This window comes from Coregonus lavaretus, assembly GCF_964263955.1.
Source record: "Coregonus lavaretus genome assembly, chromosome: 3".
Taxonomy (NCBI): Eukaryota; Metazoa; Chordata; class Actinopteri; order Salmoniformes; family Salmonidae; genus Coregonus; species Coregonus lavaretus.
The window spans coordinates 13,705,129-13,717,952 of record NC_139990.1 but is presented as its reverse complement, the minus strand read 5'-3'; the positions used below and the strand labels follow the sequence as shown (position 1 = coordinate 13,717,952).

The 12,824-nt window shown below is 44.4% G+C and overlaps 1 protein-coding gene across 1 annotated transcript in view; it reads right to left on the bottom strand.

The window, feature by feature from the left end:
- Positions 1–12,824, bottom strand: part of LOC311116635 (PHD finger protein 14-like) — a gene marked incomplete at its 3' end in the record, with an annotated part of 87,119 nt that overhangs the window by 53,084 nt on the left and 21,211 nt on the right. The window contains exons 8-12 of the mRNA XM_084157436.1: positions 12,531–12,668; positions 8,304–8,450; positions 7,613–7,776; positions 6,574–6,680; positions 6,038–6,144 (exon numbers count right to left, since the gene is read on the bottom strand). Coding sequence (XP_084013562.1) covers positions 6,038–6,144; positions 6,574–6,680; positions 7,613–7,776; positions 8,304–8,450; positions 12,531–12,668 — 663 coding nt within the window. The remainder of the gene's footprint in view (positions 1–6,037; positions 6,145–6,573; positions 6,681–7,612; positions 7,777–8,303; positions 8,451–12,530; positions 12,669–12,824) is intronic.

The window sequence follows — 12,824 nt, the reverse complement described above, 5'->3', positions numbered from 1 at the left end:
AAAGAGAGATATACAGAGACAGGTCATGTAGAGAGAGAGAGAGAGAGAGAGGTAGGTCATGTAGGGAGAGAGAGAGAGAGACAGAGGTAGGTCATGTAGAGAGAGAGAGAGAGAGAGAGAGAGAGAGAGAGGGAGAGAGAGAGAGGTCATCTAGGGAGGGAGGTATAGGTAGACAGATAGAGAGAGAAAGAGAGATATACAGAGACAGGTCATGTAGAGAGAGAGAGAGAGAGAGAGACAGAGGTAGGTCATGTAGGGAGAGAGAGAGAGAGACAGAGGTAGGTCATGTAGAGAGAGAGAGAGAGAGAGAGAGAGAGAGAGAGAGAGAGAGAGAGAGAGACAGAGGGGGAGAGAGCGAGGTAGAGATAAAGCATCACCCAGGGGAGATCACGAGACAAGGACACTCTTTAATGTATGGATAGATGTACACACACGCACACACATACCCTTGTTCTCCTCCTTACATACTCATACAGAGAGAAACATCACACACACACACAAGTAAAAAGACCTGTCATTTCTATATTTGAAGCCAGACACTAGATAAGATGTGAAGCTCCTCAAAGAGAGATGAGAGGGGAGGAAAAGAGGTGAGAATTATTCACTGGATGTGAATCTCAAGTACTGAACGCCATCTCTCTCTAACTCTCTCTCTGTCTCCTTCTCTCTCTTCCTCCCCCTCTCTTTCGCCATCTCTCTCTGGACTTTACTTAATCAGCTCTGCCAGAGGAGGAGGTGAAAGGGAAACATTCACTAACACTTCATATTATCTCCCAGAGATTACTGAGTCTACCTCCTCCTCCTCCTCCACACACACACGGAAACACCTTGTCAGGGGCTTTATAGCTGTATCAGTAGCTAGACTTCAAATCTTAACGATCCTTCTCTCTCTTTCCCTCTCGGTCTTTCTCCATCTCTCCCACTCTCTCCAAGGCCAGGGCCGCTTCTCTCTTCATCGCTCTCTCTCTCCTTCTCTGTTTTTCTCTTTCCATCTCTCTATCTCTGTGTAAAAGCAAGTCGAGCGGTGCAATTAGCAACACACACTCCATTAATAACGCTTAATACGTGTGGCAGAAAGACTGAGCGCAACATTAACTCCTGACTTTTACTCCGCTGTTTTATTCCCTTCTTCATTCGGGCCTGATGGAGCGAAGCTGCCCTGCGTCACCACACCCAGGTCACATGGGGAGGACAGATGAAAGGAGATAGATGGAGAGAGAGACGGAGAGACAGCGAAAGAGAGAAACGGCAAGGGACTCAGAGAGATTGAGGGAGAACGAGGGATAGAGAGAGATAGAGAGAGAGAGAGAGAGACAGAACAATGAGAGATGGAGAGAGCTAGATGGAGGAGGAACAACAAGGCTCTCAAAATTGTATTTTTCACGGTACGTAGTAAAACAGTGGTTAATGTGACGTTGTAGTGCAAAGCTGCTAAATGACTAAAATGTAAATGTAAATGCAAAGCGATGCTGTTTATGAATGACGCACTGTGTGTGTTTCTGAAGACTAGAGGCCATGCAGTACAAAGAGATAGCACAACTTTAGTGTGAGGATTCAGAGCAAGCAATGCTACTGGAGAATCACTGGTAAACCCCTAGTGAGTGGTTGATAACAGCGTAAGAGGGGATTAACATTTTGTTCACCGTCTTCCTGGCTGTGTCTACTACCACACAGCAGTCAAGCAAGCATTGTTTTGTACCACTACTAACTTTGTTGTAGTCAACAAGCAGCTTCTTCATGTTCTTCTAACAGTGTGTGTGTGTGTGTGTGTGTGTGTGTGTGTGTGTGTGTGTGTGTGTGTGTGTGTTTGGCTTTATACATACCTTGGGCTTTGTCGAGTAAGGCTTAAACTATGTATTTAGATTGTAGTTAGGTATTATAGGTAGGCATCGTGGGCTGTATATTATTAAGTAGTATAGGTAGGCATCGTGGGCTGTTGTGGGTAGCTGTTGTGTAGTTATTGTAGGTTACTTTTGTATTCGGCGGTGCCGGGTGTAGCACGAAGCTAGCTAGCTAACTCACCTCCTGGATTAGCTGGCGAGTAGCTATTAGCAACGGTAGCAACTAAAAACAATATCCTTTTAGCCAGCTACATTCGTTCGCAGCGACGCCGTTTTTCAAACAAAGTCAACACAGCAGCCATTGCTAGCCAGCCAACACTACCAGCTGGCTGTACTGTGGTAGCTAAATACAATATCTTTGTGCTAGCTACCCAACGTTTAATCATTGCTGCGTTATGAAAGGTAAGCTTGGCTTCTTATATGGTGTTGAGTTAAGCTTAAACCATGTATTTAGATTGTAGGTAGGTATTGTAGTTTGGTATTATAGGTAGCTTACTCAGGTAGTTATTGAAGGTTATTGTAGGTAATTATTGTAGGTAAGTATTGTATTCGGCAGACCCCGGCGAAGCACGAGGCTAGCTTACCCACTACTTGGACCAACAAAGCTAGCTAGCTAACTAGCGGGTAGCTACTGGTAACTTTTTGCAACTGTGGTTAATTGTTTCCAATGTTATTTCATGCTTAAGAGTACCTGTGATTGAGCCAGCTAGCTGCTACCATTCAGCTGTTTTTCTAACCTCATCCGAGGCATTAACGTTAGGTGGTTGGTAGCTGCTGTACTTAATTACAGCTACTGATAACAGTCTGCTGTAGTTTACAACAATTCTAATTTCTAAAGTGGAAGTTGGGAGAGTTTTACTCGGGTGGTTCAGTGAAACAATTATAGTTTCTGAGGTGGAAGTTGGGAGAGTTATATATATATTTTTTTTTTTTGGTGAGGGAGGCCTACTCTCTCCTTTCCCAGATGTTTAGTTCATTTCATTCCGATCTCCTCTGCATTATTGTAGCCATCTGCTGCAGCCTGTCAACTATGCCTTTGCCTATCCCTGTTCTCTCCTCTCCGCACAGGCTACACAAACGCCTCACACCGCGTGGCTGCTGCCTCTCTAACCTGGTGGTCCCTGCACGCACCACACACCTGGAGTTCCAGGTCTCAGGCAGCCTCTGGAACTGCCGTTCTGCCGCCAACAAGGCTGACTTCATCCCAGCCTATGCTACCCTCCAGTCCCTCGACTTCCTGGCGCTGACGGAAACATGGATTACCACTGAAAACACTGCTACTCCTACTGCTCTCTCCTCGTCTGACCATGTGTTCTCGCATACCCCGAGAGCATCTGGTCAGAGGGGTGGTGGCACAGGAATCCTCATCTCTCCCAAGTGGTCATTCTCAATTTTTCCCCTAACCCATCTGTCTATCATCTCCTCATTTGAATTCCACGCTGTCACAGTCACTAGCCCATTTAAGCTTAATATCCTTGTCATCTATCGCCCTCCAGGTTCCCTTGGAGAGTTCATCAATGAGCTTGACGCCTTGATAAGTTCCTTTCCTGAGGATGGCTCACCCTTCACAGTTTTGGGGGATTTCAACCTCCCTACGTCTACATTTGACTCATTTCTCTCTGCCTCCTTCTTTCCACTCCTCTCCTCTTTTGACCTCACCCTCTCACCATCCCCCCCCACTCACAAGGCAGGCAATACGCTTGACTTCATCTTTACTAGATGTTGCTCTTCTACTAATCTCACTGCAACTCCCCTCCATGTCTCCGACCACTACTTTGTATCCTTTTCTCTCTCGCTCTCCTCCAACACTACTCACTCTGCCCCTACACAGATGGTAACGCGCCGCCGCAACCTTCGCTCTCTCTCTCCCACTACTCTCTCCTCTTCCATCCTATCATCTCTTCCCTCTGCTCAACCCTTCTCCCTCCAATCTCCTGATTATGCCTCCTCAACCCTCCTCTCCTCCCTTTCTGCATCCTTTGACTCCCTGTGTCCCCTATCCTCCCGGACTCATTGCGAGCTCACAGAACAGAGCTCCGGGCAGCTGAGCGGAAATGGAAGAAAACTAAACTCCCTGCCGACCTGGCATCTTTTCACTCCCTCCTCTCTACATTTTCTTCATCTGTTTCTGCTGCTAAGGCCACTTTCTACCACTCTAAATTCCAAGCATCTGCCTCTAACCCTAGGAAGCTCTTTGCCACATTCTCCTCACTGCTGAATCCCCCCCCTCCCTCTCTGTGGATGACTTTGTCAACCACTTTGAAAAGAAGGTTGACGACATCCGATCCTCGTTTGTTAAGTCTAATGACACTGCTGGTCCTGCTCACACTGCCCTACCCTATGCTTTGACTTCTTTCTCCCCTCTCTCTCCAGATAAAATCTTGCGACTAGTGACTGCAGGCCGCCCAACAACCTGCCCGCTTGACCCCATCCCCTCCTCTCTTCTCCAGACCATCTCCGGTGACCTTCTCCCCTACCTCACCTCGCTGATCAACTCATCCTTGACCGCTGGCCATGTCCCTTCCGTCTTCAAGAGAGCGAGAGTTGCACCCCTTCTCAAAAAACCAACACTCGATCCCACTGATGTCAACAACTACAGACCAGTATCCCTTCTTTCTTTTCTTTCCAAAACTATTGAGCGTGCCGTCTTTAGCCAACTCTCTTGTTATCTCTCTCAGAATGACCTTCTTGATCCAAACCAGTCAGGTTTCAGGACTGGTCATTCAACTGAGACTGCTCTTCTCTGTGTCACGGAGGCTCTCCGCACTGCTAAAGCTAACTCTCTCTCCTCTGCTCTTGTCCTTCTAGACCTGTCTGCTGCCTTTGATACAGTGAACCATCAGATCCTCCTCTCCACCCTCTCCGAGCTGGGCATCTCCGGCGCGGCTCACACCTGGATTGCGTCCTACCTGACCGGTCGCTCCTACCAAGTGGCGTGGCGAGAAGCTGTCTCCGCACCACGTGCTCTCACCACTGGTGTCCCCCAGGGCTCAGTTCTAGGCCCTCTCCTTTTCTCCCTATACACCAAGTCACTTGGCTCTGTCATATCCTCACATGGCCTCTCCTATCATTGCTACGCTGACGATACACAACTAATCTTCTCCTTTCCCCCTTCTGATAACCAGGTGGCGAATCGCATCTCTGCATGTCTGGCAGACATATCAGTATGGATGACGGATCACCACCTCAAGCTGAACCCTGGCAAGACGGAGCTGCTCTTCCTCCCGGGGAAGGACTGCCCGTTCCATGATCTCGCCATCACGGTTGACAACTCCGTTGTGTCCTCCTCCCAGAGTGCGAAGAGCCTTGGCGTGACCCTGGACAACACCCTGTCGTTCTCCGCTAACATCAAGGCGGTGACCCGATCCTGCAGGTTCATGCTCTACAACATTCGGAGAGTACAACCCTGCCTTACACAGGAAGCGGCACAGGTCCTAATCCAGGCACTTGTCATCTCCCGTCTGGATTACTGCAACTCGCTGTTGGCTGGGCTCCCTGCCTGTGCCATTAAACCCCTACAACTCATCCAGAATGCCGCAGCCCGTCTGGTGTTCAACCTTCCCAAGTTCTCTCACGTCACCCCCCTCCTCAGCACACTCCACTGGCTTCCAGTTGAAGCTCGCATCCGTTACAAGACCATGGTGCTTGCCTATGGAGCAGTGAGGGGAACGGCACCTCCGTACCTTCAGGCTCTGATCAGTCCCTACACCCAAACGAGGGCATTGCGTTCATCCACCTCTGGCCTGCTGGCTCCCCTTCCTCTGCGGAAGCATAGTTCCCGCTCAGCCCAGTCAAAACTGTTCGCTGCTCTGGCACCCCAATGGTGGAACAAGCTCCCTCACGACGCCAGGACAGCGGAGTCACTCACCACCTTCCGGAGACATTTGAAACCCCACCTCTTTAAGGAACACCTGGGATAGGATAAAGTAATCCTTCTAACCCCCCCCCCCCCCCCCCCAAAAAATAGAAAAAATATATATATATAATTGTAAAGTGGTTATCCCACTGGCTATAGGGTGAATGCACCAATTTGTAGTCGCTCTGGATAAGAGCGTCTGCTAAATGACGTAAATGTGCCCTTGAGCAAGGCACTTAACCCTAATTGCTCCTGTAAGTCGCTCTGGATAAGAGCGTCTGCTAAATTGACTTAAATGTAAAAAAAAATGTAAATGTGCGTGATTTCCACCACCACTAACCTTGTTGTAGTCGACATGCAGTTTCTCCTGCTCACTCTCCAGATTGTCTTTCAGGTTCTTCTGTTCAGAGATATTGTCCTGGATTTGGATCATCCTCATGTTCCTCTCTGCATAGCAATAAGGACACCAATCAATAAACCACCATCACAATCTATACACACACATCAATAGGACCGATCACAATCTATCTACATCTATATACAGGAAAAGGCACATAAGAAACAGGGTGTACTGATGTGATTGGAGATAGCTGGGGGTGGGGGATGTTGTTCAAGGTTACTGGCACGCTGGGTCATCACACAAACACGTGCGAGCGCACACATTCCCGCACACGCGCAAACACACACATCATCATTCATTCATTTAGGAAAGGAAATGTCTTTATCCAAGGCTGCATGCTGAGAGCCTATAGAACTCTGGCACAGACTCTCAAAGACAGTTTACATGTAGTAACAACATTAACTATAATGGTATATTAGGTTGGTAATGTAAGTCTATGTAGCCATCAGTCAGATGGTTTTTGTTTCCCTACTCACCCAGGTAATAGTTGACAAAGTCGGCAGTGAGGGCGGGCTGCTTGTGTTTCCTGCGTCCGTCCACACTGGCGCTGATGTCTGACGTGTCTACGGGGAAGATGTCCGTGCTGAAGAAGAAAAACAGAGGACAGACCCGGGATTTGAACCATCAACACTCTGGTTGCTGGTCCACCTCTCTAAGCTCTAAGCCCCTCCCTGATGAGGGGAAAAAGGTGCAGCTCTCGCGCTTCCAGTTCAAACGAATCTTTATATAGAATTGTATGAAAAAAAATATGGAATGTGAATTCTAGGGGTGTGCCGAATAGTCTGATAAAATGAGTATCGTAACGGATTTTATGGACGCGATTATGATCCGAGTAATTTTTGTAAGCATCTTTCTCATGTCAGTCAGACACATCGTTTCTAAACCATACTGTCCTGTCTTTGAGTCAGTCATGTGCGTAGTCTAAATCACTAAACTAGCTTGTTTGCCTGTCTGTAAAGAGAAGGGCTGTACGTTGATCCTGCTGCTCTGATTGGATAGAGTGAAGCCGTATTTCTCCGTCCACTTCATAATTTCACCCGATCACTTTACCTTGCATGTTTTCGGTCTGATCATTTAGATTGCTGCTGCCTGCTACTATGATAAATCACATGGCGAGGACGATTGCTATCAATGTGCATAATATCTAACAAGCAGGGCAAGGGTAGGGAAAAAAGATGAATCACTGATGCGCATTCTGACTGAGTAACAGGAAACTTGGCTGCCCGCTGCAAGTTGAGTACACAGACACACAGACACACCCACCCCTCCGCAAGCTGCTCCTAATCTGCAGCTTTTTTGCAGTGAGAACTTGCAGGGAGGTATTTTGCCAACATCTATTTAGGCATAATAAAACAATTTTTTTCCGATCACGAGTATCATCCGATCCGACTATCAACTGTCAATTTACGGATACGATTACGAATATGAGTACTGCCATGTTGGCACAACCCTAGTGAATTCTACAACTCTTGGTCGATCTCAACACGGTCTTTTCCCACAGACATTAACTCCTACCTGATGCCCATAAGCTCAGCCTTCCTCATGAGCTTCCTGATGGCGGAGGCGCTGGAGGTCAGGGGTCGCGGCAGCTTCTCCCGGGGGACCCAGGCCTGGGGCCGGGTGTTACGGGACAGCTCTGCCCTGGCCCGGTACTGCTGCAGCCGGGTGGTGATACGGGCCTGCCAGGGGTTCAACACAACACAAAGAAACACACACTTCATTATCTTATTACAGTTTGGCTGTGTCCCAAATGGCACCGTATTCCCTAAATGGCCCCTGGTCAAAAGTAGTGCATTATATAGGGAATAGGATGCCATTTGGGACACAGACATTACAACTTAAAACCTCCCCAGGTTGTTCCAGCTGCCTTCTTCTTCAACTCACTCCTGCGTGGCTCTGTTGGTAGAGCATGGCGCTTGCAACGCCAGGGTTGTGGGTTCAAATCCCACGAGGGACCAGTATGAAAAAGTACCAAAATGTATGCACTCACTACTGTAAGTCGCTCTGGGTAAGACCATCTGTTTAATGATTAAAATGTAAATAAGTCAATCATGGATAACTTACTGTCGAAGACTGAATATTGTACATAGAACAATGAACTATGACGCAAACACTGACAAGCATTTCTATTTATGACTAAAGTCAACATTCTGCAGTCCTAACAGCAGAGAGCCAGTGTGAGTCTGAGCCAGTCTTGACCTCTCACCTGTGCCTCGGGGGCTAGCTGCTTCTCTTTGTCCTGTAGAGACGCCTTGCAGTAGGACTGGAGCGCCAGGTAGTTCTTCCTCTTCCACTTCCTGTCATAGCGGTCCGCATGCTGCTTACAGTACGCAAAGAAGGGATCGGCTATGTCCTGGGGAAACACACACACACGTGTTCAAAACACGATCAACCACAGGTGAACATTGTTCCTTATGTACTGTGTATGCATGCCTTTCAGCACTCTTAAGTCAAGAGATACATTTTCCTGTGTAAAATAAAGTCACTTACATCATTCAAATTAATAGTAATGGATTCATTGTTATACGAGATCAAAATAACATCAATTTAGTGCTACCATAGAGTGATGAACTGTGCTCACTGGTGAAGAAGAGTGCATCTTATTCCTAGAACTGAGTATGGCGATGTTGATTTTTCTCAGAAATGGTCTTCCAAATTCCAGGTAAGAAAACTGTGAAAATGATCTCACTCCAATACATTTTAATAGAAAGGTAGCAAAAATAGATAAGATCTTGCTACCATGGAAAGGTAAATACCTGTCTATTTGTGGAAAAATCACCCTGATTAACTCTTTAGTATTATCCCAGTTTACCTATTTGCTTATGGTCTTGCCTACGCCTAGCGAAACGTTTTTTAAATTATATGAGAAAAAAATATTCCATTTTATTTGGAACGGCAAGCCAGACAAAATTAAACGGGCCTATTTATACAATGAATATGAATTCGGAAGACAGAAATTATTAAATATTAAAGCATTAGACCTATCCCTAAAAGCTTCAGTCATACATAAATTATACTTAAATCTGAACTTGTTCTCTAGCAAATTAGTAAGATTGTCTCATCCCATGTTCAAGAATGGCCTTTTTCCCTTTATTCAGATTACAACCTCTCACTTTCAGTTATTTTAAAAGGAAATCATCTCCCAAATAATGTGGTTGAACTCAAATATACTAATTGATAATAAAAAAAACAATGTTTTTTTATTAATAAAAAAAATATATATAATCTTCGTAAATTATATCATAGGTAGGACTGGTGGAGTTATGTTGCACATGCAGCTAACAAAAACATATGAAAATGTCTGCTCTACCCAAAATGACAACCAAATAACTGCAGCATTACTGCAAAAATAGAAGAGGAAAGTGGAAAGTGGAAAAAGTATGGCCCTGCATTAAAGACCATAATTGGTTATAGAAAATTGTGATAAATAAAAAAGTATACCAGTTTCATTTAAGGACCAAAGGATTGACAGCCTTCCCATATAGATTGCAAAATAGCTGGGAAGAGATTTGACGTACCGATTCCATGGCAAATGGTTTATAATAATATAAATAATATGCCATTTAGCAGACGCTTTTATCCAAAGCGACTTACAGTCATGTGTGCATAATTTTTCTTTTGTGTATGGGTGGTCCCGGGGATCGAACCCACTACCCTGGCGTTACAAGCGCCGTGCTCTACCAGCTGAGCTACAGAGGACCACAGTTTATGAACTGATATGCAAAACAACGCTGGATTCAAAACTTAGAATTTTTCAATTTCAATTATTATACAAAATTCTTGCTACCAATATAATGTTATTTATATGGGGGATACAATCGTCGCAGCTCCGCAGATTCTGCTGCGAAGAGACAGAATCATTAGATCATTTGTTTTGGTACTGTCCATTTGTAGCTTGTTTTTGGTCACAGGTCCAGGAATGGCTGAAGGACTGCAATATTTACCTGGAGCTAACCCTGCAGATAGCACTACTGGGTGATCTGAAAAGTCATAGTCAATCGATCAATAATATAATAATACTTTTAGCAAAAATGTTTATTTTCAATTTACAATCTGTAGAAACAATGAGAATAGAAGGGTTCAGAACTATTGTGAAACATCACAGTACAGTTCAAAAATATATGGCAAATAGAAATCCAATATGGATGGTGTTAAGCGATAGATGGGAGGGGTTGAATGGGGCTGAAGGTTGTGACTAATAACAACAAGATAACTAATGTAAAACATACTGTGTCCACAATAGGCCTCCTGTAGCTCAGTTGGTAGAGCATGGCGCTTGCAACGCCAGGGTTGTGCGTTCGATTCCCACGGGGGCCAGTATGAAAAATGTATGCACTCACTAACTGTAAGTTGCTCTGGATAAGAGCGTCTGCTAAATGACTAAAATGTAAAAAGTATATAGGTTATAGGTTAAGAACTTTTGTGAAAGAGCACAGTTTGAAAGATATGGCATATAGAAGCAAACCGGATGGACATCATGAAAATGATCGGAGAGGTTGAGGGTAGAGGAAGTTCAGGAGTAAAAACAAACAAAATAGAACTATTGTAAAATTGACTGTGTCCATAAAATGTATATAGTATGTATAAGCTGGAAGTAGAGGCCTAAGCGTTGTTGTTCACTAGTTTACTCCAATTAGGGGAGGGGTGGTGGGGTTGGAAAATACTAAAGGAAATTATATTTTTTTAAAGGATGTGTATATATATGTACACTACCGGTCAAAAGTTTTAGAACACCTACTCATTCACTGATTTTTCTTTATTTTTACTATTTTCTACATTGTAGAATAATAGTGAAGACATCAAAACTATGAAATAATGCATATGGAATCATGTACTAACCAAGAAAGTGTTAAACAAATCAAAATATATTATATATTTGAGATTCTTCAAATAGCCACCCTTTGCCTTGATGACAGCTTTGCACACTCTTGGCATTCTCTCAACCAGCTTCATGAGGTAGTCACCTTGAATGCATTTCAATTAACAGGTGTGCCTTCTTAAAAGTTAATTTGTTGAATTCCTTTCCTTTTTAATGCGTTTGAGCCAATCAGTTGTGTTGTGGCAAGGTGGGGGACACACACCGCAGAGTGAAGGAAAAGCAGCCAACAAGTGCTCAGCATATGTGGGAACTCCTTCAAGACTGTTGGAAAAGCATTCCAGGTGAAGCTGGTTGAGAGAATGCCAAAAGTGTGCAAAGCTGTCATCAAGGCAAATGGTGGCTATTTGAAGAATCTCAAATATAAAATATATTTTGATTTGTTTAACACTTTTTTGTTTACAACATGGTTCCATATGTGTTATTTCATAGTTTTGATGTCTTAACTATTATTCTACAATGTAAAAAATAGTAAAAATAAGAAAAACCCTTGAATGAGTAGGTGTGTCTAAACTCTTGACTGGTAGTGTATATATATTAGTGAAAAAATATATATGGGGGATTGGAAGTGATGCAGACAATTACATTGATGGAAGTTACAATCTATCTGCAATATTAAAGCTGATCTACCCCCTAAAAAATTTTTTAACACACAATAATACATTTTTTTAATATAATAAATAGAAAACGGTGAATTACAATGAAAGCCTCGATTTCTTAATTATATTCCATATCCACAACAACCATACATCTCACCTACAAGGTCCTAAGACATGTATCTCCCTCTTTCCGTCTTCCTCCTCAGTCATATGGAGAAAAACCCACTACAAAACCCAACAGCCATTTCCCAGGCAGGCCCCTGGCTCCCCTAGAATCGTTTAGGCTTAACGTGTTTCGGCGGATTTTATCAGAGGCTTCACCTGTTGATAGGGGCCCTTTGCCACAGCTCACTGGATTAAGTGGATAGCGGTGAGTAGGCACTTTCTGGGCTGGGTTTATCGGTGCGCCGGCCACCTTTATGCCGCAGAAATAAGTGACGCGAGGCGCATATATGAGCTGCATTGCAGACGGATCCTGAATACTAACTATTACCAAAGCCTTAAAGTGTCAATATTATACAGCCTTAGAGTTGTTAGTATATTCTCGATATAAGCAGGAGGTTGGTGTAGGAGCCAGGGCCGGTTTTAGAGACTGTTTTAAAGGACTACTTGTTTGGGACCAGAGGATCTTACAGTAAATTAATATGTTACTGTCTTATTGACAAACTGATCCCAGGTAATGAAGTCAATTGATCATTTTAATTAAGGCTATTGTTGGGAGGTCAGGAAACTGGGATCTGATGGATATCCTGCACTAAGAACACACCCACCCCGCTATGTTGTTCAAATGCATTACAGGGACTGTGAAAGAGCTATCTGACACTCAATAACTTCAAAAGGCTTTAAAAACAGACAGATTTAATAAAATCCCACTTCTGACACCATATGTGAGGAATTTCACAGAAAGAAAACAAAAAACACAGGGTCACATGATTCATGTCCTGTCTTCTTCTCTTACCTCCTCCGCAGCTGCCTCGGAGAGAAGCCCGTCCCTCTGAGCACAGGTCACATGGAAATAGGATCGGCACATGCCAGCATCACAGCTGATACACACGCCTGTCCGGGCGAACCGGGCGTCCTCGCAGAAACTGCACTCCTGGACAAAGAGGAAGCAAAAACATTGTTCATAAGTGGGGTTTCTGACCTAAGGTAAAGAAAAATGGAGAGCTCAGAAACCGCACTCAGGGACAAAGGAGTACATAAAGGTTCAGAAACGCTCAGTTCTGCCAAACGAACAAGGTGACCACATGGA